Source organism: Argentina anserina, chromosome 6, assembly GCF_933775445.1.
Source record: "Argentina anserina chromosome 6, drPotAnse1.1, whole genome shotgun sequence".
NCBI lineage: Eukaryota > Viridiplantae > Streptophyta > Magnoliopsida > Rosales > Rosaceae > Argentina > Argentina anserina.
The window spans coordinates 9709201-9736133 of NC_065877.1; the positions used below are offsets into that span (position 1 = coordinate 9709201).

The window sequence follows — 26933 nt, forward strand, 5'->3', positions numbered from 1 at the left end:
TTCTAAGTATGTTTTCAACACATAATTTTTTAAATGAAGGAGGTTAAAAATCAATTTTGAAGGACTTTAGGTGATCTTCGTCGAATATTGCTAGGTTATAAAAACCCTAGCCACACATAGAGCTCTCATGCTCTGATAATCTCTGAAACCAAAATCTCACGACACTAGTCGTGAAAATCCTTCTTCTTCTATCACAAAATCATGTCCTCCACCCTTGAGTCTGTGACGACAAGCTTTGTCGTCTCCTTTGCGCTCGCACGGGGAGATGACGACGACGTGATCGATATCTCACACATGAACAAAGAAGCAAAGGTGCGAACCAATTCCAAGCTTTATCTCCTTGTTAAGCCTCTTACTACCAAATCCTACACCATTGCGACTTGCAATCCCAATTTCGCAGAATTTGGGTGCTCAAATGCGGTTTCAAGGTGCTATCTCGACCAAACAATATGGTTGTTTTCAATTTTAATATGGCGTATGATCGTAACAAAGTTTTCTGGGGAGATCCATGGTTATATCTGAATGCCCCACAGAACAAGAAAGAATCTGAGGTGGTTCCAATCTATTATTTTCTAGTCATTTTATTTGCCCTAATGTTGGCAAAGATAAAATTTAAGGTTTTTGTTTATTTTGAATAATGTTCTATAATTATGTTTGTTCGTAGTTATAGAATGAATAAGTTGTGCTTAATTTAGAATGAATAGACATGTGCTATGTATCATGTGAGTATGCTCACAATCTCTTGACCTATTTAGAAATGATAGATATGTAATAGTTATTTGAACATTGATGCTCTCTTTTATAAACCAAAGTGATTTCTTAAAAAAAAAACGTTAAAAATCAATTTTAAGAGTACCAAAATTGGTCATTCTTTAAATCGTCTTGTCCCCTAAACCCTGCCGCAGCCATCAAAACCCCCAGAGACTAAAACCTACAGCGCCAAAGAAAGCAAAACACCCAAATACAATGGTGAAGTCGTACCTCCGATACGAGCAGGCGGCGGTGTTCGGCGTCATCTCCTCCGGCGACTCCAACATCACTTACGACTGCTCCGGCAAGCACCTCCTCGCTCCCGCCCTCGAAAAAATCGGCGTTTGGCATGTCCGCCAAGGCGTCTGCACCAAAACCCTCACCCCTTCCTCCGCCGGAAAACCCATTTCCGTCACCTCCATCGCTTCCTCTCCTTCTTCTCTGGTAAAAGTCTCCACCTTTTTCTCTATTGTGAAGAAAAAGTTTGGATTTTTATTTTAAAAGTTTGATTTTTGTTTTGTTTTGTCTAAGTGGTGAGTATATGAAGTAGTGAGACTAGTTATGATTGCAGATAGCTGCTGGGTATTCAGATGGGAGTATAAGAATTTGGGATTCTGAGAAAGGAACATGTGAGACAACACTCAATGGACATAATAAGGCTGTCACTGCCTTAAGGTACGACAAGCTTGGTTCTAAGCTTGCGTCTGGAAGCAAAGATGATGACATTATATTGTGGGATGTGGTTGGTGAGACTGGCCTGTATCGTCTTCGTGGGCATCGTGATCAGGTATACATGTTATCACAATTGTTCATATTGTAGTTTTACTTTCTGGAATGAGCCTTGTTTAAAATGAGACCACGTTCAGGCTGCCATGGGTGTTTTAATTAATTTATGTTTGTTTTTAATGTAGGTGACTGATCTTGTGTTCTTGGATTCTGGGAAGAAACTTGTTAGTTCGTCAAAAGATAAGTTTTTGAAAGTATGGGATCTTGACACACAGCATTGCATGCAGACAATTAGTGGCCACCATAGTGAAATATGGTCGATAGATAGTGATCCTGAAGAAAGATATTTAGTCTCTGGGTCTGCAGATGCGGAGCTTAGATTTTACACAATTGAGCATGAGCTAGAAGATGGCCAATCCATCTCTAATGGGGATGGAACTGTAACCTCGGGGAGTGGAGATGCACAGGTTCGTACTAAGTGGGATGTTCTCAAGATGTTTGGTGAGTTGCCACGGAAAAGCAATGAGGGCAGAGTTGCAACTGTGAGATTCAACAAGTCTGGAAATTTACTGGCTTGTCAGGTGGCGGGAAAGACAGTAGATATTTTCAATGTACTGGATGAGGACGAAGCGAAGCGGAAAGCAAAACGCAGGCTTCACCGGAAGAAAGAAAAAAAATCAGCCAAGGGTGCACCTGAGGTATTGGAAAATGGAAACACAAATCATGTAGTTGGAGAAGAAGGAAATAGTCCTGCTGTTACAGTCCTTGATGTTTTTAAGCTTCTTCAAACGATTCGAGCGAGCAAAAAGATATGTTCCATTTCTTTCTGTCCAACAACCACTACAAAGAGTTCGATTGCTACACTGGCTTTGTCATTGAACAATAATTTGTTGGAATTTTATTCGGTTGAAAGTGATGCAACAAACAAAACACTTTCTGTGGATCTTCAAGGACACCGATCTGATATCAGAAGTGTAGCACTTAGCTCAGACAACACACTCTTGATGTCAACTAGTCACAATGCAGTCAAGATTTGGAACCCAAGTACTGGTTCCTGCCTGCGAACTATTGAGTCTGGATATGGCATGTGTGGTTTCATCATTCCTAACAGCGAATATGCACTTGTTGGCACTAAAAGTGGAACTATGGAAATTATAAACATTGGAAGTGGCACTTGCATTGAAGCAGTTGAAGCACATGGTGGCTCTGTGATGTCAATTGCTGCCATTCCTAATGAAAATGGTTTCGTCACAGGAAGTGCAGATCATGATGTTAAATTTTGGGAATATGAAGTGAAACGGAAGTCTGCTCAGGTATGCATTCTATTGTTGTTTTTATTGATTTATTAACAATGCGACATTCCTTTACTTAGTTGTAAATCAATACTATTGTCCGATCATAATGATATTTACTATGTTAAGAAGTAGTATTGGCCCACTTGGCTTATGAATTAAATTGTTTTCTGTTTGGTCTGTTCAGTGGAATTCATTTAAGAGCATCTCATGATATGCAAACTCAAATTCATTCAGCTTTTAATATTTGATTAATCCAAGAATGGGTAGACTGCATTTTTTAGCGTGAAGCATTTATGTTGATCCATTGTACATAATTTTGCTTGTATATGCATAAGCATTTATACTGGGATATAGTTGGAGGAAATAAAAGAATGTCATCTGTGGCTTCAAGTTCAATAAATCTGCATAATAGTAGCTATCATCCATTGCAACTGTTTATATATTGGTCAAGTTAGTAATTTGCATTCACCCCGCTTGGAACAGGACTCCAAGCAGCTAGTGGTGTCAAATGTAAGGACGATGAAGATGAATGATGATGCCCTTGTGGTTGCTGTGAGCCCTGATGCCAAATATATCTTGGTTGCACTATTGGATTGCACAGTGAAGGTTGGATACTGGAAATTTTTTTTTTGACAGGCCTTCTTTATACTTCTTTTAGGTTGTGAGGTTTGACTCCAAACAAACATATAATTTAGTTTTGTAAATTCAAGTATCAAAAGTCATTATCTGAATAGGTGATATAGTTGTTAGTTTCAGTTTTATTAACATCATGATTACTGATCTAAACTTAGAGCGTTGTAATTGGCATTTGAAACTAGAATATTGAAGCGAAGGATATAAAATTTGAAATATGATGTTTAGAATTATTTTGGATCAGCTTTGGTTGAGAGATAACATAATTGGTGTTTCCCCTGTGATATTACTTTGTCTTGCACAAAATATACTTGATCTTTAATTTTGTCTAATCAGTAAGTAGATCTGTAATTTTTCTTTGTGTTAGCTAATGATTTTTTTTCCAGGTGTTCTTTATGGATTCACTTAAACTTTTCCTTTCCTTGTATGGTCATAAGTTGCCTGTATTATGTATGGATACATCATCTGACGGAGACCTAGTAGTGACTGGATCTGCTGACAAAAATTTGAAAATTTGGGGTTTAGATTTTGGTGATTGTCATAAATCCTTATTTGCTCATGAGGACAGGTGCGGCTTCCTATTTATTTATTTGTTTATTTATGAGTTTTTGATTTTGTTGAGCATGATTTTGGGATTGAAATCTTACTGACAATTGCTGAATTGTTTCTATATGCAGTGTAACAGCTGTTCGATTTGTGCAAAATACACATTACATGTTTAGTTCTGGAAAGGACCGCATTGTAAAATATTGGGATGCGGATAAGTTTCAGTTGCTTTTGACACTTGAGGGACATCATGCTGAAGTTTGGTGCCTCGGAATTAGTAACCGTGGAGACTTCATTGTGACGGGATCTCATGACAGATCAATACGTCGGTGGGATCGCACTGAAGAGCCATTTTTTATTGAGGTAATTGCTACATCTTGATGAAAAAAAGAACTTTCCACTGTAATAATGTGTTTTTAATGGAAAAGCTGATTGTCTAGTTAAGACATAATCTTTTGGGGATATGGATGCTATAGGTTAAGTCACGATCTTGCTATAATAATTTTTTTATGATATTGCAGGAAGAAGAAGAGAAAAGGCAGTTGGAAATGATTGAGTCTGAACTTGACAATGTTATAGAGAGTAGGTATCAGAAGGAAGAAATTCCTGAGGTGGGAGCTGTGGCCTTAGTAGGGAAGAATTCTAAAGAAACAATCACAGCTGCTGATGCAGTCATCGATGCAATAGATATGGCAGAGGCAGAATTGAAGCGACTTGCTGAACATGAGGTATACTTGTTTTTTTTTTTAATAATTAGTAATGATAGCTATTTTGATGTGCTTATGAAGGAACATGACATTGCATACGTTGTACCATTCATAAAATTGCCGAGTGATGCAGTTCCTTTGGGTGTTCAGCAGCTGTAATTTTGAACGTTAGAATTTAACCTATATGAGTGAAACATTAGAATTTAAGGGTTAATTTGGGCGTTGTTGGCTTTCGTTAATTATACTAAGAATATGCTTATAAAAAGGCCAAATGAGAAAATCGTGGGTTGCAATTCTTCATTAAATACGGGTGCCCTCTGTTGCTTTTTTTGATATCTCTAATGATATTATGTTCCTTGACTTTGGCTGACTAATTGCTAGTGACTATACTCGTACTTGTGATTTACTCTAAAGGCTGTTGCATGATCTAGTTACTGATTTATTCAAATTTGACTTCAGGAGGAAAAAAGCAAAGGAAGTGTAGCCAACTTTAAACCAAATAGTCTTATGAATGGGTTATCTCCATCTGAATATGTTCTTCACGCATTTTCAAATGTTCCGACAAATGATCTGGAGCAGACGCTACTGGTAATGCTTTTGTTTGGACTAGAAAGACACATTTAAAGATATGGCATTTTATTATAGCTAGGACAAAATTTAAGACTTCAACTTTGTTTCTTAGCCGGTTCTTAATCATTCTTCAAGTGTTAGGTTGGTCAAGTTGTCTTGAACCAGCATAATACACCTTTTTTTTTTCTATACTTTGATTGTATTTAAAACCATTGTCATAAGGATCCTTCTCACCTTTATTTCATGTTCTATTCATTCATCCATTGTCTTTTGTTTCCAGGAGAAACTTTATATATTTTTATATAAATTTTGACAAACGTACTTTTATATCCACCAGACCACCACAGATGAATAACCTGGAATTTGGGGAAAAAAAAGTGTACTGCGCCCTTTTGTTTTACGTCATTGTGGTCAGACCTTACAATTTGTATCCTCGTGCAGGCCTTACCGTTCTCAGATGCTTTGAAGCTGTTGTCTTACTTGAAGGACTGGACTTTGAATCCTGACAAGGTTGGATAAGACATTAACATCAATAGAATAAATTCACACCCGTAATTAATATATTCACAGATTTTTTATGTTTTGCATATTCTTTGTACAAGCATACGTATATATATGCACACACGCACACTCTAGATGTGTGTCAACAGTCGTGCAGCTCATGCGTGTGAATTTGGATGTGATTCATGATAATCTGTTTCAAAATTTGTGTAGGTCGAACTCGTTTGCAAGATTGCTTTAGTTTTACTGCAGACACATTTTAATCAGTTGGTCAGTACACCTGCCGCTAGGCCAATGTTGACTGCTTTAAAAGAGATTCTTTATCCTGAAGTCAAGGTATCTTGACTGTTCATCACTTGTTCTTGGAGCTTTTATTTGGTTTACTACTGCCTGAGTGCCTGTAGTCACTGTAGTATTTTAGCTTGTCTATATATGCTTGTATTTGGTTAACGACAGTAGTATTTTAGTTGGTTGACTCTGTGTATGCTTTGGAATTTAAATTGTTAATTGGTTAACGAACTGTAGTATTTAGTTGGTTGAGTCTATGTATGCGTTGGAGTTTGATTTGTTGATTGGTTATGAATGAAGTCTACCAAGGCCCCATTTCTAGTTTTATAATGTAAGATTGTGTAGTTCCGACTCTGCCCAGGTTTGTTCTCGAACAATGCATTTATTTTTCTAACAGAACAATTATAGACTTGACAACTTAAATATTCTTTTGGGATGATGAGGATTTGATCTCTTTCAGGAACGGAAAGACATCATTGGTTTCAACCTTGCAGGGTTAGAACATCTTAAGGTGCGAGTTGAAACTTTGAATCTCAACATGCATCCTTGTCATTGCATTGCTCTATATGTTTCCTAATTTTTTCAATTTTATGTTTCAGCAACTGATGGCTTCGAGCTCAGATGCATTATTTCAAGATGCAAAATCAAAGTTGCAGGTTATCCGTGCACAGCATTCCAAGCGCCTAGATGCAAGGTCAGGCACAGGCAAAGAAGAAACTCAAATAAGTAAGAAGAGAAAGACGAAAAACAATAAATCAAATGACGGTCACGCTTGGGTTTGATGGGGTAGCGAGAGATTATATGACAAATGATGGTTATGCTTGCGCACAAGTTGGTGGGAGAATTGAGAATTTGAGGGGTGACTTTAATCCTCAGTAAACCATCCATGGTGCCTCTAAGATGGATGAGTAGTTCCTTAAAAAAAGATGGAATAGTAGTATCACTACTGTAGCTATCAGTATCGTGAATTTCCCTCTGTTTTTGCCCTCAGCTTGGTTGGTTTAGATATTTGGTACTGCCTGCCCGTCACTGAAAGTGTGTTGATTGCAATTTTGTAACTTTAAATGATCAATTAACCACTGCTGACCTGCTGTACTGAAGTATGTTGTCTTAGGAAATTTTGTAACACCATTGCTGGACAATGTCAACACTCTAACAGTGAATTTCCCAAAGTTCTGCTCTGATCCATTATAATTAGCAATTATGTTCTTACATCACCGGATGGAGCCCTCTATATCTTTTTCTCATGACCTTTTAGGTTACTGGAATTGATGGAGACTTGTGCTATATATATTATATAAAAACCAATGTTTTAAAAAACTCGTCTTAAGGCGCTTAAAAAGCTTAAAACTACTTACATAACGCCTCTGTTTTTCGGTTTGGACACCGAGGCTCGCTTTTTACGCCTTATGTTACGTTTTTACGCCTTTTACGCATTTTACTACGTCTTAGAAAATAATATTTTAAGTATTTTTTTATATTTTTTATATAATATATTTAATTTAATGAAAACTATCTAAAACGTTTGAATTATGAATTTCATTATATTAAGTTCTTATGTATATTTGTTCTTTTTGTATGTGTATAATTATATATTTATACATTTAACTACTAATTTTTTATGACATAAGGCTTACGTCTTATGCGCCTCAAGTTCTAAGGCTCAAGGCTCTCAAGAAAACGCTTTGGGGTACGCCTTCGCTTTTTAAAACATTGATAAATGCACTCAACTTAGAACTCTTGGCCTCTTGGGTGCTTTAAGATTTCCCTCATTAAGCATTTGTGGCTGTTGAAAGGTTCTATTGATCTTATGTACTAAAGCTATATACTGCTTTGCTTCATAATGTATACATATGAGACTTGGGAAATATAGAACAATAGAGAGCTTATAGTAATGCTCGTGTTTCCTATCGGAAGTTTTTGCCTTCAAAGGTCTGGCCAAACTGCCAGTTGCTAGGGGCTATATGCCATGAAGTGGAGCGTCTCTTGTCACTTGCTTCAACTCTGAAGGTCAGAGACTCCCCAACCAACCTTGCATCAGTAATCCATCTTTGACCCCACATTCGCTTCATCACTGTCCATTTGAGCTTGTCGTCGCCCTTGACTTGAACGCTAATCACATCTCCGGCACCTGCCACGTTCCACACCAGCACTTCGTTGTAGTAAGGATTTCCGGTTATTGTGAATCGGATGCCTCCTCTCTTTTGACAAGGAACCCTGCATACAAGTAGTCATCACCATCTTCAACAATCAATACATGTACGGTAATATTCAAGAGAGTTGCATATGTATGTTTTAAGTTGGAAGACCTTGACTCTCGTCACTGAAGTTTGAAGAAAGAAACTAAACTCATGGATGTAAATACTTACCTGCGGTATATGATTGGAACTATGCCAGCCTTGTACTCAGCAATGTTGAGAAACACGGGCTGGGCTATATCAAAGTGCTCGCGTGGTGCATTGCACCATCCTCCATTGTCACTCGGAAGGTTATAGTTCGGGGGGCACTGGTTGGTTGCTGTAACATGCAGAGTTGGCTGCCCGGGCTTGCACCATTGTGGGGAGTCTACACACTGGATGTCGTAACACGCACCACACGACTGCCCATTGTTGAACAAGGTGTCGCTTATCGCCACTGTGTCGAGGCCATAGCCCTCTTGAACAACGTCGTGGTAACCGCAAGCACCACCTGCGCCCAAAGTTTACTCAAGTTAGTAGGGTTATAAACTTACAGTAATGATCTGATATGAGTCTACCGCATGCGTTATATAACATGTTGGAATTAGTAACTTCAATGTCCCAACATTTTTCCGCTACCAAGTGTAAATCATACCAAATGATCCAGAGCCGCCTTCGTAAAATGTGGCATGAGCATGCTTCCAAGGGCCAGGTCTGAAACTTGGCCTATGGTGAGCAATAGTACAGTCAGGCAGTACTAGAAGCATAAGAAGCAAAGAACCCAAAAGGACAGAACTCATCGACGCCATTGACATATTAACGATTTCCAAGCTCGTAACTCTCTTTCTGATTAAAGAGAGACAAAGCTTGATGTATTCTGTACTGCTTTGGAGATCCTGTGCAGGCACGGTTGTGTTATATAGTAGAATATTTTGGTTTTTTGTTGAAGTTGTTTCGACTTGGTTAAACTCGTTGTGGTCGTGCCGCTACTAGGGATGGGGTAGTTTGGTTTCCTTCTCTTTGATCGCTTAAATGTTAGTAATTAGCTATATTTAGCTAGAGAGGAGAGGAAATTTAACTAAAACTTAGTAATAATTAGCTAGGAATTTATTAGCTTTTTTTTATTTAAAGCTAGTACTTTCGCTGATTTTGAAAAGCTATAGCCAGCTATGTGTCTCAAATTTACTCATAATATTATTAAATTTCTTTTTTCTTTTACACTAATGCATGGTTATCAATTATCACACGTGCATGGCAGCTCCCATCAAATGGTGGTATGACCTCCCTTATGTTGGGGATGAGCAAACTTGTATCCATAATTTTCCTAAGAAATATGGCACTGATGCAAGAAAAATAACCATGAATTTATTTCCATTGAAAATTTGGGTATTATAATTACATAAACGTAGTTAATGTACAGTCTTAAAAGAAATAGGTACAAAAATCAGCCGGCAATAATGTGCCTTTGCTTATTCATAGGTGAAAGATCTCCTTCAAAAAAAATTAATTAGATCTATTTATGATTCATGTCGATTACTGATCGAAATTTTTGCCTTCATAAGTCTGGCCAAGCTGCCAGCCCTTCGGAGCAACACATTCAGAGATGACGCTTCTTTGATCACCAGTAGTCACTTTAAAGCTAAGTGCGCCTTGTGACTCGCACAATTTCCCGTTGTACACCCACCGCTGACCCCACATTCTCTCCATCGGCAGCCACTTATCTGGTTGCTCTTCGGTTTTCACTTCGACGCTGCAGATATCCCCAGCACCAGCCACATTCCACACCAACACTTCAGTAAAATAAGGATTCCCAGTTATTGTAAATTTCATGCCTCCTGTCTTATGGTCACATGGGATCCTGTATGATATGATCGACATGAATATAAATTATGCATAATGAACTATTAACAGGTGTAGATTGAGACGCAGGTTAACCGATGAAAGTACCTGCGGTATGCGACTGGAACGATTCCGGCCTTGTACTCGGCAATCGTCTCAAAAATAGGCCTTGCTATGTCGAAATGTTCACGGGGTTCGTTGCACCATCCTCCGTTATTAGGATCCTGATCGGGGTTCGGAGGGCACTGGTTGGTTGCTGTAACGATGAGACTTGGATTGCCAGGCTTGCACCATTGAGGATCGTCCTCGCATTTGATTTCAAAGCATGCACCACACATCTCCCCCTTGTTGAACAATGCATTGCTCAACGCTACTGTTTCCAGGCCATAACCTTCTTTAACTACATCATGGTATCCACAAGCTCCACCTAGCAGGATGTTCCAAATGTTTCATATGTATAATTAGTAAAACATAGAAATGAACTCGATTAAATACCGATAGATATACTAATCTTCTTGGTCACCACCGTGCCATATACATATGCTACTGTACGTATTTGTCATGTATATAATTAAGTTTCTTACCAAATGTATCGGAGCTTCCTTCATAGTGTGTGCCATGAGCATGTTTCCATTCACCTGCCTCGAACTTCTTCCCGCCTCCATGAGCACTGACATGAACAGCATGGCCAACAAGAAACAATACCAGGAACAATGACCCAAACTGAGATCTCAATCCCATTTTCATGGCGTAATTGTCAATTTAGTTTAACACTGGATAAAATGATTTTAGCATGCATTGGTTTTGCAGCTTGTTATTTATATCGATCTCTTTCTCCATGTATTGGTTAAAATTAGTGGATACAAATAAAGGATCTTTATTCTTGCTCTATAGCGTAGCTGCATCATCTATCTTCTGGTTTCCCGCTCTGCCTTGTTTTGTAAAGAATAATTATACAAACTTACAAACTAATAGGTGGCCCTTATATTTGTAATTTCTACAATTATAGATCAACTTTCCTTTTCTTTTTTTAAATCCCCGTTTCATATTATCATTAAATTTTTAAATCCACTAATTGCCCCCAAAAAATTAGAAAAGCATAGAAATGATCAGTTAAGACCACAGTACCGCGACATACTGTACATGCTTTCAAAGAACAATGGTTACGGCAGCTTACGGCCGGGTCTATTATTATGAATGATATTCATAATCGAGTTGACTGGATCCAAATTCTAATTAACCAAATGTTATGCTCATATATATGAAAAATTAGAGAAACGGGATCGAGTAGAAAGATTACTAAGAGAGGTTAGTTTAAAATCTATAAAATGTCACGGAAATGTAACAAGTAGGGTTCGAAGGAGCTACTGAGGAGCTAAATTCGATTGCTCATGATTAATTAGTAACCATAATGATTAGTACTGTGTTTTAATTAGCATGTCTTTTGGCCATATTTGAGCTTTCTAATTAGCTCCAAAAGAAAGTTTAGGGTTTCAACTGGTTAACCGGTTTGTATAGTGTACGTGATAGTATACCTGTTAATTGGTGGAAGTTTAGGGTAATGATTTACAGGGATAAGACTAATTAAACATGTTATTAATTCGCTGGGAAACTTTTCATATTATGTATCCACTCTTAATATTTACAGAGGTAAGAGCACAGTAAACCTACTAATCACATTGAAAGTTGATTTTTGAAATGGCAAAAAGAAAAAAAAATCATATACTGTATGTGGTTATTTACAGTGTCGCTAGCCGATTTCGTAACTGGCCAATCCCTTCTTATTCTGATTCATCGTTTGTGCCTTTTTTTTCTTTTAAAACAAAGAAAGGCTGCGAGTTGAGCTTGAGCATGCATGCACAGCAGGTTAATTACCTAGAGGAAATTCCTGCCTTCGAAGGTTTGGCCAAACTGCCAGTCTTCAGGGACTATATGCCATGAGGTTGAGGATCTTCTATCACTCGTTCTAACTCGGAAGGTCAGTTTCTCACCAACCATTTTCTGGTCAGTCACCCACTTCTGACCCCAAAGCCGCCTCAACGGCGTCCATTTCAGGTTCTTGTGGCCCTTAACTTCGACGCTGGTCACATCTCCGGCACCTGCGACGTTCCACACCAACACCTGGTTGAAGTAAGGATTCCCTGTTATTGTGAACTTCATACCTCCTTGCTTTTGGCATGGAACCCTGAAAATGTTCGCAAACCCTAGCTATATAAGATATTGTTCGTTTCGATAATGATAATTAGGAATCGATCGATCAGTAACCAATATATATAAGAGTGTGATAAAGTACCTGCGGTAAATGACAGGAGTTTTCCCGGCCTTGTCCTCTGCTATTTTGTTGAATGAAGACCTGGCTATATCGAAATGCTCGAGAGGTGGATTGCACCATCCTCCATTATCACCAGACAGCTGGTTATTTGGGGGGCAATTGTTGGTGGCCGTAACAAAAAGAGACGGCTGTCCTGGTTTGCACCACTGAGGATTTTCCACACATTTGATTTCATAACATGAACCACAACCCTGGCCATTGTTGAACAATGCATTGCTCAATGCTGCTGTGTCCAAGCCATAGCCTTCTTTAACTACATCTTCGTAGCCGCAAGCTCCTCCTGTGCTCCACAATCAGCGAATATTCCAAAGATAAGAAGCAGTTCATGGGTGACTTAAGGTCAATTCACGATTTGATCAGATGCTAAATAAGTAAATAATCATGCATGGTACTTCTTTTTCTAAAAGAGGATGAAGAAGTTAGAGGTTAGTCGTACCAAGGGTTCCGGCGCCACCTTCATAGGATGTGGCGTGAGCATGCTTCCAAGGGCCGGTAGCGAACCTTGGCCTGTGATTGCGACCCACTACATGAATTTCGCCCTTGGTGTTTTCCCATGAATTTCGATTTCCTTTAACATAATGAGGCAGCAAAGGAAGAACGAGTAGTAATATTAAACCCAAGAGGGCGTGAAAGACTAATGCCATGTATGTTAGTTGAATCTGTAAGAGTGATTTGTGTTTCTCAATTCATTCTATTGTAGATTCTTGTGCAGCGCAGATTTATAAGGGTCGGGAATTTAGGTTATTGAGTAATTTGTAACGTCCCGTCTATTCCGGTTTACTTAGATTTGGAAGGATACGAATGATCTAAGTTGTTAGGATTCTCCTATAATTTCAGAAAAGTGAACAATATCACTCATTGGCCAGAAACTTAAGATACCAAAGAAATATAAATGGCAATTGGCGACTTGGCGTGAAAGGTTTTCTAGTTTCTACCTTTATGAGAGAAATAAATATACACCTCTCACCAAGTTAGCTATGTATAACATGCAATGGACGATCCTGAATAAAGTCACAATGTTGGTGCGCAAACCCATTTCAGACTATACGTACGAGTACTTCGATTCGGTTGTACTCTTATTCAGGTCGTCTGTCACTGTCCCATTGGAAGTTATACATAAACCCCAATGTCCTATCATGACCATTTGCAGTATAAAACATTCAGAAAATAAGGCTAGACTTTACAAAAATGCTCTTTATCACAAGCATTTAGATCTTAACCTTTTGGAAGACTTGATCAAAGTTATATCCTTGTTTTCACTCGTGTTGGTCGGCTTCCAATTTATAAGTTCTTTCCACCGTACATCTTACTATTTGCCTTGAGAAAGAACCTCTAGGGGATGAAAAACCACTCAGTTCTGTACTTCTATACTAGCTTGTAGACCTACTTGTTGCTAAGGGATACACCCGCCCAAGCAAGGTCCATGAGTAGCTCGTCGGTTAAGGATCTAACACAATTAGAATTTCTGAAGAAGCTTCAGAGCCATGGATTTAGATTTTAGACGCGGCAGCATAATCGAAGCACCTGGTATTGGCTTCGAGAAGTACTTCTTGAACTTCTCGTCAGAAAGAGGCAGCTCTATGGACAAGGTAAGCATCAGTTATTACCAGACATCAACAAACCCAGAGCAACAATATCTGGAGGAATATCCCATTATCTCTGGCAGAAACTTCAGTCTTGACTTGAATTATATATATTTCATCGCGATAATTAATGGAGTTTTAGCACATTCAAGTAGCTAGCCATTTAAAATGAGAAGATAACGTAATCATAAATGTTACAAAATACTATTTTTTGGTAGAAAAGGGGTATAGATGATATTCCTCAAAAGAGGAGTCTCCTTGTATTATTCTTGATTTCTGGAAAAGGGAAATAATGGAAGTAATGGAAAAGAGATGAACCTAAGGAAAGATCAAAACAGTAAGCTCAATAGCGGTGTATGAGTTGCTTGTATGCATCTTTATGCATCTCGTAGTAGTCTATCTCAGCCTGCAGACAAAATTGGGATCAACATAAGTATTCATCATTTGACAGACTATTAAAAAACAATTACGGGAAGTTGTAATTTGACAATCGGCATGCAAATATTTAGGAATATGAATTATATCATACCTTGCGGACTCCCTTTATGGCAACTAATAGCTTTTCCCCAATGAAATCTTTGAAGATATCATCTTCCTTTAAAGCTTCTAATGACTCCGAAAGTGACTTTGGTAACCTTTGTAGTTCCCCTTCAAGGCTAGAAGGATTTGCATCTGTTATATGATCAAATCATAAAAATGTAAGACTACAGTACAATATTCTTCTATGTGATCAGATGGTATCCATTATGCATGCGAACCTCCAATTTTTCTCAATTGTCACGACCGAGTATGCACTAAAACTCATGACAAATTAATTGAGTTGAATGTCAATGTTGCAAATCACATCAGTGAGAAAAAAAGTAGTTGTCCTATCAAAAGAACATAGATTTGATTTCTGGAAAATCTATCATATGCATCATCGGAAGTAATCTAGTTCAGTGCAGATGACACAGAGAGACTGGATCCAGATGCAGCAATAGGTGTTAGTGTTCAAGTTATAGAGAGATTGGATCCATATATTATACATACGTCTAAATGTATTATCAATACTCCAAATACAGTGATTGCTACAAAATGTTGTTCACTTGCATAGAATGAGACTGACTGAAATTACTAACATGGTCAATTAGAGCAATTTAAAAATCAAATTTTATAGCCAAATAAGCCCATATTTCTAACGTCATGATGGGTCCTGTAATCTTACCAATAGGTTTGGGGAGACAAAGATGCTTCCTAAGACCATCAATGCCAGCAGCTAAAATTGCAGCCAGCCCCAAGTGTGGATTTGCACACCCATCAAATGACTTGATCTCAAAGTTGCTCACTAAACCAGCTTGGATGCCAGGCGGGCATGCAGTTCTTAATGGAGCTTCTCTGTTTTCTTTCCCCCAGCACTTGTATGCTCCACTCCAAGTATTAGGTTGTATCCGGTCGTAACTGCAAATGGATAATATAATACATTATATGTAAGGGAAGAAGATGATGATGATCCAACCAAAGAATTATTCAACTAGAATAACAGGAATTAGAGCGTCTCACATATGAAAATTTCAACTAAATTATCCACCAAAAATATTCTGGATGCACAAAATTCATACATCCAGTCTGAGTAATAAAATTATGTACACTGTTCTACAACTTTGTTTGTATAAGAAAATTCAGTAAAATTGATCCCTGAAAATCGTAATTCTGTAAAGAAGAGATTAACAAATTGGAAATACAGGGTGACGAAATTGGTTTGCACAAGATAAATTTTTATACACTAGTGATTATAAGGGGACAAGTAGCAGAGTCTGGCGGGAATGTGGGTACCTATTCGGAATTGGAGCTGTAAATGCCAAAATTGCAGGGAGATGATATAAAACCCCTGCCATAAATTCTTCCCCAATCTTGGACATTCCATGCTGAGAGGATCCATCAGATGCCATGAATACATTTTGGCCATTCTGCCAGAAACTGAGGTGTACATGGGCTCCAGAGCCAATCTCATCTAGTGCATACCTGCCCAAGAAAATGACGAATTTATGCAGAGCCACTTATAATATGAAGCATGAAGACAATACTATTCCCACAGCTGTCATGACTCATGAAGAACTTTACAGACTGAACCATGCAAGTAGTAATGTTCAGCAAAAATACCCAAATCCACATATTCTTTTAAAGTAGTTGAAACCACAGTTTATTGCAGCAAATTTAAAATTTGTAACCAAGTATAGCAAAATAAGAGCCTACTTTGGCATAAAGGTTGCCAACAATCCATGTTTCCTTGCAATGGCCCTAATAACTTCACGGGTATAAATCAAGTTGTCAGCAGCATGCAGACAAGCTGTGTGCCCTAGAACCATCTCAAATTGACCTTTCCCACTTTCTGCATGTAACTACAGTTTGTAACATAAATAATAAAATAGTAAGTAAAAATAGATAATTAATATATAATTGTGTGTGTGTGTGAGAGAGAGAGAGAGAGAGAGAGAGATAGAGAGAGGGGGGGGGGGAACAAAAGGTAAAACTCTTAATAAGAAAATATTAGAAAAAGGTTACAGAAGATGAGACCTGAAGTGCCTAACCACCTACTCGAAAATAATTTGCATTACTAAAAGTGATGGAACTAGAAATACTATTACTTAAGTTAGCTATTCGACAGAGTAGGACTATGTATGTCTGTTTATACATGTTTTATTCTTCTCAAGCAAATGTTTAAGCATCAAGCATTAACAACATATAAAGTAATGTATGCCTGGACAAAAAGAAAAAAAATTCTCGACAAAAGTAGATTCATGCATAAAAGTATTCTATAAGCAAAAGATCAGTTTGCCAGAAATTGAAGATCAAATAAAGAAACCTCTACGGACATACATCCTTAGATAACTCTTAGTCATATGAAATATTTCAGTAAAAATAAAGCCAATGACAGCATTTGGTAGCTATGTTTTGATTAAAATAGAAGGATACTCTATCCTTGTTTTTCTCATAGAAATTCAAGTTCCCATGGTGATTTAAGGAAGCATAACCCTTATAGATTCATGGTATTGTAACAAAAAACCCAGTCTAATATCCAATAAGTTGGCAAAGGTGTTTTTTTTCTTTCAAAGGACAATTCCTCATACAAATTAGGATCAATCATAGTAGGAGTTTTCTTATGCACCTGTTCTACAGAAATATCCAAGGACTGGAGAGCAGTAAGAACTTCGTTAAACAAAGGGGAAGCAGCATCATATGATGATGGGGAACAGTATGGTGTAGAGTCAAATGGTACCCATTCTTCTCTCCCATCCCTGTAGAAGTATTTATTTGTGTACCACAAGTCAGGACGTGTGTACGATGTTCAAGTTACAAACTTACTAAGCATAGGATCATCTCATACCTTAATATATTCTTCAAGAGAAAAAATTCATTTTCAAATCCTGCATTCATTGCCTGCACAGATAGCAATTAAGGTTTGTACTTATTTTGATTTGGAATAGAAACATACATAATTTATTAGAGAAAATGAATAAGAACCTACAATCCAATGTGAGCAGAAATGTAAAGGATGACAAGCAGTAGAAAACCCTGTGCAATGTTTTTGTAAAAGCATTTTAACACTACTTGAATTCCCTTATTAGAATCCAATCTATTGACAAATAATTCCTTGTGACAGCAAAAGTACTCCTTTCTACAGGAAATCTTTATAATGACATTTATTTTAAAATCCACCCCTAAGCCTCCCTTCTCTAGCAAATGATAATAAAATAGCATTAATTTAATACCAAAGTAAATGCATATAAGATAAGAACATACCAAATTGAATTCATCTTTCAAAATTTTTGAAACCCTACGTAAGGCCTCTCTTGGGCAGTATTCCCATGCTTCACCTGGTTTGAGATGCATGTTGGCCAAGACCATTTCCTCTTGTTCTACCCTGTTGAGAAAAGTATTGATACTTCAGAAATAGTCATGAACTATGCAACCAAATTCAGGAGAAGTGTTTCATTAATATAATTACATCCTCTCTATCTGGATAATATTGCATGATAATAAATCAAGTCCGTATAGCTGATACATGCTTTTGTATGTAGCTTGTTACCAACCTTTATGCAATTCTAATAACATCCATTGCTATTCTGAGTATTCTCAAGTACTAATTCAATAAAATCAATAAGCTAAAGATATATTTTGTTAATCATCCTATTAGTAGAGCAAATGGATTTTCACTCGTGAACAACAGTTTATAAAGAGAAAAGATGCTTTTCTGAAACCTCAATATACAGTTAGTACCATGGAATTCTCCATTTAGTCGATAAATCAGGCATAAGTCTGATCTCACCCACACCAGTCAAATTAGTCTCATCAGCTGGACCATCAGTAAATGAAGTCATTCCCATACAAGCAAAAGTCAAACCAATGCCATTTTTTGTAACAACATCATGAAATCGCTTTGCAGGAACAACCTGAACCGATGATGAACAACATATGAAAGAAATGAAATTGACATAATTTATTCATGTAAATCAAGAAGTCATTTACAAAGTAGATTTTTTCAATAATATTCCCAAAAGTATTATCCTTATTTAAGATAACAGAAAGGTAAAATTACACAAAAAGCTCACGACTTCAGGTTCTTTTAGTTATATTTAGGACTAAATATTAACCTAGAAAGAACAACCAGTTGCACTTACTCATCTTCTCATTTATTTATTTCTTGTTTTGCCAAATCGATAATATGAAATTACATGGATGAAGTAAAGAGTCAAGGTTATATATATGCAAGGTTGTGGTATGCATGCGATACTGCTAAGGATTATGCTAATAATGAAAATGATTAAGGATAAAATAGCACAGCAGTTTCACATGTGATCTTTCAACATATGTAACTGAATCAAGCCACATGACTTAACTTTGTAAAACACAGGAAGCATCACTAGCATGACTGCCAGAGATGAATTTTTGTTTAGCTTAAAATAATTTAGTTTGTTTTCTATGGAAAGCATAGGTGTTACTTTCTGACTTCTAAATGTAAAAGCATACTGATAAGCAGCAAATGCAAAAAGGGAACTCACACGACATCTTTGTTGTCCTGATGTATCGGCCCAGAAAACACGAACAAATGAGATATGATTTTTGGAGTCATTACTCTTCACCTTCACAAAGTTAGGAGATAAACTATTGACGGAAGAAGACTTGACAGCAAGACTCATCTTGTAAAATTGAACTGCATTTTGTGAAAAGATGTCTTTAGCAGCCTCAACAGCCTCTGAAATTGAGATATCACCATCGGTGCAGGCATCACATAGAACTGAAAAGACAACTTCACGTGCCTTTTTCGCACCTGCCGATCAGAAACATGCGTGTGGCAAGGCTCATAAGCATCTTTGTGGACTAAAATCATCATGATAAAAAATAAGTCCAATGATAAATCAATATTCACTGGTAACAGACCTAAGTAGAAAGTTTCAGGAAATGCATATCCATCAGTGCTGAACATGACCTGCAATTTAATTACATTGGATGTTTTATCAGCAAAAACGCATGTGCATGGTCATGCAGATACAAAAGAAGGATCTTCTCCCCCTAACAAGTCATTAGAAGACACTTATAGAAGAAATAACATGGACAAGGTTCTGAATATAGAGTCTATTAAGAAGACAATTTATATTTTCCTTGCTGTAGAGTGTACTAGACATCTGCAATTATTTCATATGCCAGTACTTGATAATTTGTATAGAGGTGAAAATCTCTCTATCGGTCTTACATTTGAATTTTCATTACTTCATTTTTCTTAACAGGCATCAATTTTATATACTGTTACCTTCTTAATTGGAGCTAGCTCCAAAAGTTCTTTAAGTGAAGATAACATCCCGTGGACACTGAGCTTGGGAATAGCCAAGCCAAAGTCGAGGTAGACCTGTATTTAAAAATGCTTATCATCCAAAATGACTTGCCAGTTCATATCCAATGTGTAAAAAAAGTCAAATGAGATTGCAAATATCACCTGGGGATAAACAGAGGCTAGATATGACGCTTCCCTTGAGAATGGGTAGGATGCATGCAAAAGAACAATACGGCTTTTAGAAAATCTCTTGTCCTCAAGAACAGCCCTGAGATGAAGGGGATTGGACAGCCTCAAGTCCAAATCTGTGTCACCAAAACTGGAAACAGGCGAAAAGCATATCATTTATATGTGAAGAACATACAGCTTTGAACAATCACAGAGCAACTGATTACTTATGAGCTTTTGTATTCTAGAAGAAAACAGGTTGGCAAAGTAAAACTAGTCCTAAAATCATAAAATCATAACGGTTGGCAAATCTTGACAATGGATAAGCCCGAGTCTACTTCGAATCCTTCACGTCACTGTTCCTCACTATTCCTATGGAATTCTATTTTTGTATTTCTAAAATTGAATTAATTTTCTTACTTGAAAGAAGTAATCAGCTGACAAGAGTAGTATTCATCAAATAAGCAATTCCCCCAGATACTTTTGTTAAGTTATCAGCAATTTAGAAAATGCACAACCAACTTGATAATTTTAATACTCTCCATTACCCTGAATGTATCTGCATTGGCAAGTCAAAACGTACACCAACCTCCAAACTACAAGTGAAAATATGGTCGATCAGACTTTTATTCGATATGCGAAAAGGTTTTCCAGCTGCAAAGATAGATTAATAATCAGCACACATTACACTTTGCATGGATAAGTCAGCATCTAAATGCAGTACTCACCCTGTATAACCTCAGAAAGACCTTCCTCAGCATCTTTCCTACTCACATGTGTACTAATTTCCAGCCCACTGCGATATGCAGCTATACTTTTCAAGCCAAAAATCTTATCAGCTAATGTGGCGTAGGCGTTAAGGAAATCAACTCAACTGGGGAGCCACTATTTATATCATTCTAGGAAAAGGTGACAGAATTTATATCACAAGGTGACTGAAAGGATATGATTTCAACTTTCCAACAAACATTTCAGTGAACACATCCAATGTCCAAGAAGATTTACCCGGCAACTCCTAAAAGAAACACAAAGCAACATTCAATAATGAATCTTATAACAACCATCACAAAATAAGGATCTCATAAACATAAACCATATGATCCTATGGCGCAAGTGACACCTCATTCGCAACTACATTTGAAACAAAACTACTTAAATCACATACAAAACCTAGTATACTATTAAATCACCATATTATGTTCAAGCACACGAAATTCAAGTCAACATTTCGATCACATTAAAACGAGTACTCTCACCTCACTAAGAATCTGCTCAGCCAGAGACTCAATCCTCAGAATCCTCCCAACAACCGGCGCGAAACTCTTATGCCAATCAATGCAGTGCATTTTGTCCAGCTTCAGCCCATCATCAATAAGCAATCCACTGATTCTCGCCGCCTCGAAGCATCTGGAGCTAACAGCCTCTAATCCGGCGGCTCTCCGGTGCTCCTCAACCGACTCCAGGCTGTTCCCGCAGCCGTAGAGCTCCGCAACCTCCTTCACACTTCTCTGCCAATCCAATCCAAATTACAACAATCAAAAACAACATTTCAACTTTGACTTCAAAATTTGACCGGTAGTTAACTCCGAAGCTACATAAACGAAATTGAATCCGGAACTTTCCGGTAGAGAAATGGCGGGAGTTGACCTTGAAGGAGAGGGAGTGTGGTGCGAAAGACAAGGCGGCGCCGTTGGCTTCGGAGAAGGCGTTAATGAAGGGGAAGGAGGAGTCGATGGCGACGAGGTTGTGGGCGTGGGCGTCCACTAGCTCCGCCTCCTCCACCGCCGTGCGCAGCTCCGTGAAATCCATAGCGCTCGCTCTCTCTCTCTCTCTCTCAATGAGTCAAAAACACTGAAGTGGATCACTATCCTTGGGCTTTTAAAATATATATAGAACTGAGACGCGCGCCGTCAGCAATCGTCCATCATTTTTATAACAATATAACTGAATGCCGTCAACAATCCCTCTATATTTCATTGTAACTGAACACCGTCTACAATCCTCTGTTTTCTGACTTTTCTCCTCTCTATTTCTCATATTGCTCTTTGAATTAAAAGCTCGAATTTAAGGACAGCCAACGATGACGTCTTCCAAAAGGAAGATCTGTCCCTGACCAATGTGCTTAACAAGCATGAAAGAAAGTCCCTCTACCATGCTATGGGCTATCGCACCCAGAACGAGACTCGATCAAAGCTCGCCACGGGTGTATTGAGCTGCTTTTAATGATAAGAGGTATGAAAATAGGGAATTATTTACACGGTTAATTTGAAATGGTGTTTCATATGACCTAAAAGTATGGGTGGGCATAAAAAACGGAAATTTTGATCCCGTCCCGAAATTCATAGGGACGGGACGGGACGGAGGTCTAAAAACGTTCGTCCCGTCCCGATCTCGTCCCGCTTCATTCTAGTGGGATGGGACGTGGGACGAATAATTTCTATCCCGCTTCGTCCCGTCCCGTCCCACCTTTAATGAAAACTTAAATTTTCTTATATATTTGTATCAAAATGAAACTAATTTATGTTCTTAATAACTCTAAAATTATATCAACTCAAATAATAATGGTAATTTATAATATTTTAAACATAATATGCATTTTTTTTGTTAAAATTTCATTATTAAATGTTACTTTGTTATGAAAAAAATAAAAATATAGGTTTTTATTTAGTTTCATAAAAAGGTGGGATTTGTCCCGTCCCGATTCCGTCCCGTCCCAACCGGGATTAATCCCGAGTGGGATGCATTCTTAAAAACCCTCGTCCCGTCCCGATCCCGTCCCGATTCAAAAGAGTGGGACGGGAAGTGGGATGAGCTCCGTCCCGTCCCATCCCGTCCCGTGCCCACCCCTACCTAAAAGTATCACTGCAAAGTGAATAGAGAAATTTCCCTATTATTAAGCGTGGGTGGTTTTTACTGTTCACGATTTGACACTGTTCACAGTACAATGTGAGGACGGTTTTACCCTTATATTTGGCTGGATTTTGAAGAGGGGAGGGAGGGTTAGAGTGGTCATTGGAGCGCTACATGTGTGCTACGTTGCTTAAAACAACCATTCTTTCTTCAATTCTTCTCTGCGATTACACAAAGACACTGCTAAGACTCTCTCTTCCACCTTCTCCTCCTCGCGCCGCCGCTGTCAAGGCGAGTCAGACGCATGCAATCCCACCTCCATCTTCATCTCATCCTTCTCTTCATTCCTATATCTATAGATCGTCCTAGCTCCAATATTTTAGTGAAGATTAAAATTGGAGCAGAGAAGGGCAACCAGTGATTGCAGCTTCGCCATGGAACCCCGGCGAGCAATCGTCCTGGTTTTACTAAATATTAAGCGCTGTGAATCGGTTACTGTTCACAGTGATTCTTGGCTAATTTACCGTTTTTCCATTCAGCCTGATTTGGTTATTTGATGCGTATTCTTTGTTTTGCTACATGTATTGCTTTCTGTTGTCCACATCTTTCCTTTTCTCTCACTTCCTTTTTTCTTATGAAATCTTCTTCAAAAGGTAAATGGTGCAACTGTGATCTTTTGTGAATCGGTGGTTTAATAGTAAATTGAGACATTGAGTTGCAAGTGGAAGTTGAGCTCCTGTTGCGTTTTCCATAGTTTCTCCTGTTTGATTTCTGAGAAATTGCTCTTTAGTTTGAGGCTTTGAAGCTAGGTAACTGTTTTTTCCTTTTGTTGGTTTGATTTTGGGGATTGAGTTTGGTAATCTACTGGATTTGGTCTCGCATATATGAATTGGATTTTAGTTCGTGCTGTGATCATTCTAATTTGGAATAAATTTAGATCAAGCAGGATCGGGTTTGTCTTCGGAGTTGGAAGGAGGAGATTATGTGTTTCGGGTTACAGGTATGATTATTGCTGATTTCTTTTTCTTCTCCCTCTCACGACTGCTTCTGTGTTGTTGTTTTCGTTTGGATTATAATTTTAATGTGTCTTGGAGTTAAACATATATGTGCTCCCTCTTAATCATCCTCTCTCCATCATTCTCGAATTTTCAGACTCTCCGTCATTCTCCAAGTTATATAATCAATATCCCTAAACCTTGATCGCATGACCAACAAGTAAGCCTTCATCAAATTGTTGGACTTTGCTCTTTGTATGATTAAATGGCGATGGCTTTTGTTGTGCATGTCAATCAATTCTGGGTTTATTATTGTTTTTAGAATGAATTCTGAAATAGGTAAGGCTTTCCATTAGATCGAGAAAATGAATAATTTGCTTGAATTCCACGAGGATAAAACGATCATGGTCTCATGAGGATATTATTAGTGAAAGACCGAAAGAATCAATTTTGAAAGCTGAACTGAACTAAGTACAAAAGACAGGAAGAAGTGTTCATTTCAAATTTATTAATGCATATACAACTTTTCCTGTGACAATTAAGTTTCAACTTTGTGGTATTTCATAAAAAGATACACTGAGGCTTTTGGGTTACAATTGTACCCCCTCTATTAATATTTATCACAACCATGTCAGTGTTGGTATATAGTAAATAATAGCAAACATCAGGGTTTTTTTCTCTTTCGCCCTCCGCCTTTCCTTCAAAACCGTCGCTGGATCATGACTTTTGTCCTGGCTATTGTGTCGCCGCCCATTTGATATCTTAGTATTCGAGAATCAATGAATTCAACTCCGCCTTCTACTTTTAATAGGCCATGAACTATATCATAATCATTCTCAACGAGTCCATGTGAAGCCCTGGTAAGGTTTTTTGCTTCAGGAGTGGCCTGAGGAGATTCCTTTCTTGCTGATCGATTGTGTGCACTCTTTAAATTTGAATTCATAAACTCTCTGATGGGATGAATTGTTAGATTTTGTTAGTTTCTTGATTACTTAATCAAATAGTTTGATTATGGTGGGTCTTCCAAATAACTGGGTTTTCAGCTTGAGGAAACTAATCTCTGCAATTTTTTTTTTTATCTTAATCATCTGTGGTTCTTTCTTCACCCAATTTCAATGTCAATTTGATTTTGGTGTCTTGGGTTCTGAGTTTTCAGGTTACTATTGGTGCTAGGGTAAATAACAATGTTTTGTTGGAAAACCTTCTATGCCATGGGCATGTACGTGGTTCCTGATTGATATGGAGAAATCAGGTAACATGTAAGAATGAAAAGCAGAGGATCATATTCATGGAAAATTGGAATATAGCTTTTTGGTGTCAGTATTGACTGAATTATCATATATCAATCTATTTGCTTTAAGTATATATAGGATCATGATATGAGAGTTCTTGGAAAAGGTTGCTCAAAATGTCTTTGGTGATGAAAAAGAACTATGCAATAAATTTGCTATTTTTCACATACACTGATCCTACTTTTAAACTCTCATATAATATGCAATGAATATCAATTTCCGTAGATCGAATATATCAACATACTAATATTAAGAGAGGTAGATTGGCAATGAGTTGAATGAAAATGATCATTAGCTAATGCATTACAATATAGCGGCACAGAGACACAAGTGAAACAAGAAATGACGTAGAAAAGTCCAAATGTATCACAATGTCTAAAATCAATGACAATGAAATAGGTATCTACAATTAAGTATGTAGTTTGACAGAATATTCTTCATGTTTTCCTATTATTAATCAATTATAATTGAAACTAGGCTCAAATTCAGTGTATGAGGTGCTGATCAAATTGCAATATTATTTTTGGCTCATCTTCATATTTCACTTTCTTATTTGATTATGTGGATACATTAGATTTTGCAAGCATCTGCTAACCAATTGTTATCTGTAATTTTTAAGTTTAGTTGCATCATTATAGTGATTCCTTAGCCATGTGTTTGGTTTGAGATATTCTTTTATAGGGAGGACGTCCTCTCTTTTTCCCCTTTATTTGGGATGCCGTAAATGATTCTATTTGTATACATGGTACCACTATTTGCATCTTACTAATGACCTGACATCTTTATTGCAACTAAAACTAATTTTTTAGGTGAATTCTTGATAAAGTACATCATAATGGAGTCTTTTTTTGTGAAAATTCCAATAGACAGCTGCTAATTTTATTCAATTGGAGAGTACATATATTAGTATGTGCTCATGTATTATACTGTGCTACTGTTTTGTGAGTGTAATCTCCAATGAAGATGTAAGGAAAGAGACCTTATGTTACATACTAACGACATATATAATATGACCCCTATTATATAGAACCATGTTGATACTTGATAGTTATACTATAATGCTTACTAATTACACATCACAACCGCGCGCCTAGGCGCATGCTTTTTTTCTAGTAAATACCAGTTCATGTTTGTACTTCAACCACAAAAAATTGACATCACTAGCTGTATGCATAAGATTATCTTTGCGTGAAGATGGACAACCAAGACAAACCTACAGCTTGTGCATGCTTGTACTTATTAAATAGCGATAAGTGTGGTATGTGGATCAACTATACTGATATTGTCCCAACTTAGCCACCTCACAAGTATTGAGTTTTAATCACAAAAGGTCTCGGTACAATTGAGTATTATCTACCCACTTATAAATTTTATTTTATTTGTCACTTCTTAGATATGAGATCTCTCATCTCCAATACTTCTCCTCACGTGCAACCTAATATTTAGGTCTGCACGTGACAGATTAACATCTCACACAGTGGGACGAAATAAATCAAGGTCTAGTAACCAACGACACTTGGTAACTATCCAATCGACAATTGCTTTTGTGAAAGGGATGCATCAAAAAATCCGGTGGCTGAATCTTCGGGTTGGAGCAATTCGGTTTCGGTGTTCATATGTTTTTTTTTCTTTTGTAAATTATAATAGAAAATCAGAAAAAAGTTTCATATTGCAATATAAACTGGTGATCTGGGAAGTTCTTGTTATCTATGAATCTCACTGAACATCATCTTCATCTTGTTATCTCATGGATCTCGTCCCCTTTATATCTCTGAACCCCTTAAAAGAATAAAATTTGTTCAATCAATCAAATACCTAGCCAAAATCGGATAGAGTCGGAGAAAGAACAACAAGTTCTATGGAAGAGAGAGA

General features: G+C 37.5%; 5 protein-coding genes across 5 annotated transcripts; 1 reads left to right on the forward strand and 4 right to left on the reverse strand.

The window, feature by feature from the left end:
• The first annotated feature begins 904 nt into the window (after window positions 1–904).
• Window positions 905–7227, forward strand: LOC126800981 (uncharacterized). The gene is made up of 12 exons (XM_050528411.1): window positions 905–1194; window positions 1322–1537; window positions 1662–2789; window positions 3255–3377; window positions 3791–3972; window positions 4082–4313; window positions 4472–4678; window positions 5117–5245; window positions 5669–5737; window positions 5942–6064; window positions 6477–6527; window positions 6616–7227. The coding sequence occupies exons 1-12, from the start codon at window positions 967–969 to the stop codon at window positions 6796–6798; spliced, it is 2871 nt and encodes a 956-aa protein (XP_050384368.1). The 5' UTR covers window positions 905–966; the 3' UTR covers window positions 6799–7227.
• Window positions 7228–7923: 696 nt separating this feature from the next.
• Window positions 7924–9008, reverse strand: LOC126800982 (expansin-A4-like). Its single transcript, XM_050528413.1, has 3 exons — window positions 8849–9008; window positions 8386–8704; window positions 7924–8233 (listed from the first exon to the last, which is right to left on the reverse strand). Exons 1-3 carry the CDS (start codon window positions 9006–9008, stop codon window positions 7924–7926), a joined length of 789 nt encoding a protein of 262 aa, XP_050384370.1.
• A 718-nt stretch (window positions 9009–9726) lies between these two features.
• On the reverse strand, window positions 9727–10779 carry LOC126801129 (expansin-A9-like). The gene is made up of 3 exons (XM_050528596.1): window positions 10617–10779; window positions 10141–10459; window positions 9727–10051 (listed from the first exon to the last, which is right to left on the reverse strand). Exons 1-3 carry the CDS (start codon window positions 10777–10779, stop codon window positions 9727–9729), a joined length of 807 nt encoding a protein of 268 aa, XP_050384553.1.
• A 1128-nt stretch (window positions 10780–11907) lies between these two features.
• LOC126801076 (expansin-A32-like) lies at window positions 11908–13008 on the reverse strand. Its single transcript, XM_050528529.1, has 3 exons — window positions 12801–13008; window positions 12326–12644; window positions 11908–12217 (listed from the first exon to the last, which is right to left on the reverse strand). The coding sequence occupies exons 1-3, from the start codon at window positions 13006–13008 to the stop codon at window positions 11908–11910; spliced, it is 837 nt and encodes a 278-aa protein (XP_050384486.1).
• Window positions 13009–13977: 969 nt separating this feature from the next.
• On the reverse strand, window positions 13978–21756 carry LOC126801075 (protein fluG). The gene is made up of 18 exons (XM_050528528.1): window positions 21572–21756; window positions 21181–21432; window positions 20870–20939; window positions 20653–20766; window positions 20473–20578; window positions 19919–20075; window positions 19736–19831; window positions 19366–19414; window positions 18987–19255; window positions 18205–18377; window positions 17728–17848; window positions 17312–17364; window positions 17093–17222; window positions 16180–16325; window positions 15760–15948; window positions 15152–15384; window positions 14477–14619; window positions 13978–14353 (listed from the first exon to the last, which is right to left on the reverse strand). Exons 1-18 carry the CDS (start codon window positions 21731–21733, stop codon window positions 14291–14293), a joined length of 2526 nt encoding a protein of 841 aa, XP_050384485.1. The 5' UTR covers window positions 21734–21756; the 3' UTR covers window positions 13978–14290.
• Between the last annotated feature and the right edge of the window lie 5177 nt (window positions 21757–26933).

Bases quoted from the DNA above. Each gene is read 5' to 3' on its own strand.
- LOC126800981 (XM_050528411.1), top strand. From the start codon at position 967: ATGGTGAAGTCGTACCTCCGATACGAGCAGGCGGCGGTGTTCGGCGTC. The intron at 5,246-5,668 runs GTAATGCTTTTG...ATCCTCGTGCAG, and splicing joins ATCTGGAGCAGACGCTACTG to GCCTTACCGTTCTCAGATGC. The intron at 6,528-6,615 runs GTGCGAGTTGAA...TTTATGTTTCAG, and splicing joins CAGGGTTAGAACATCTTAAG to CAACTGATGGCTTCGAGCTC.
- LOC126800982 (XM_050528413.1), bottom strand. From the start codon at position 9,008: ATGTCAATGGCGTCGATGAGTTCTGTCCTTTTGGGTTCTTTGCTTCTT. The intron at 8,705-8,848 runs GTATGATTTACA...CTTTGGGCGCAG, and splicing joins AGGCGGCTCTGGATCATTTG to GTGGTGCTTGCGGTTACCAC. The intron at 8,234-8,385 runs GTAAGTATTTAC...ACTTGTATGCAG, and splicing joins GTTCCAATCATATACCGCAG to GGTTCCTTGTCAAAAGAGAG.
- LOC126801129 (XM_050528596.1), bottom strand. From the start codon at position 10,779: ATGAAAATGGGATTGAGATCTCAGTTTGGGTCATTGTTCCTGGTATTG. The intron at 10,460-10,616 runs GTAAGAAACTTA...ACATCCTGCTAG, and splicing joins AGGAAGCTCCGATACATTTG to GTGGAGCTTGTGGATACCAT. The intron at 10,052-10,140 runs GTACTTTCATCG...CATATCATACAG, and splicing joins GTTCCAGTCGCATACCGCAG to GATCCCATGTGACCATAAGA.
- LOC126801076 (XM_050528529.1), bottom strand. From the start codon at position 13,008: ATGGCATTAGTCTTTCACGCCCTCTTGGGTTTAATATTACTACTCGTT. The intron at 12,645-12,800 runs GTACGACTAACC...TGTGGAGCACAG, and splicing joins AGGTGGCGCCGGAACCCTTG to GAGGAGCTTGCGGCTACGAA. The intron at 12,218-12,325 runs GTACTTTATCAC...GAACATTTTCAG, and splicing joins ACTCCTGTCATTTACCGCAG to GGTTCCATGCCAAAAGCAAG.
- LOC126801075 (XM_050528528.1), bottom strand. From the start codon at position 21,733: ATGGATTTCACGGAGCTGCGCACGGCGGTGGAGGAGGCGGAGCTAGTG. The intron at 17,849-18,204 runs GTACTAACTGTA...TTTTCTCAACAG, and splicing joins ACTAAATGGAGAATTCCATG to GGTAGAACAAGAGGAAATGG. The intron at 17,365-17,727 runs GTATGTTCTTAT...CTATCTGTGCAG, and splicing joins TGAAAGATGAATTCAATTTG to GCAATGAATGCAGGATTTGA.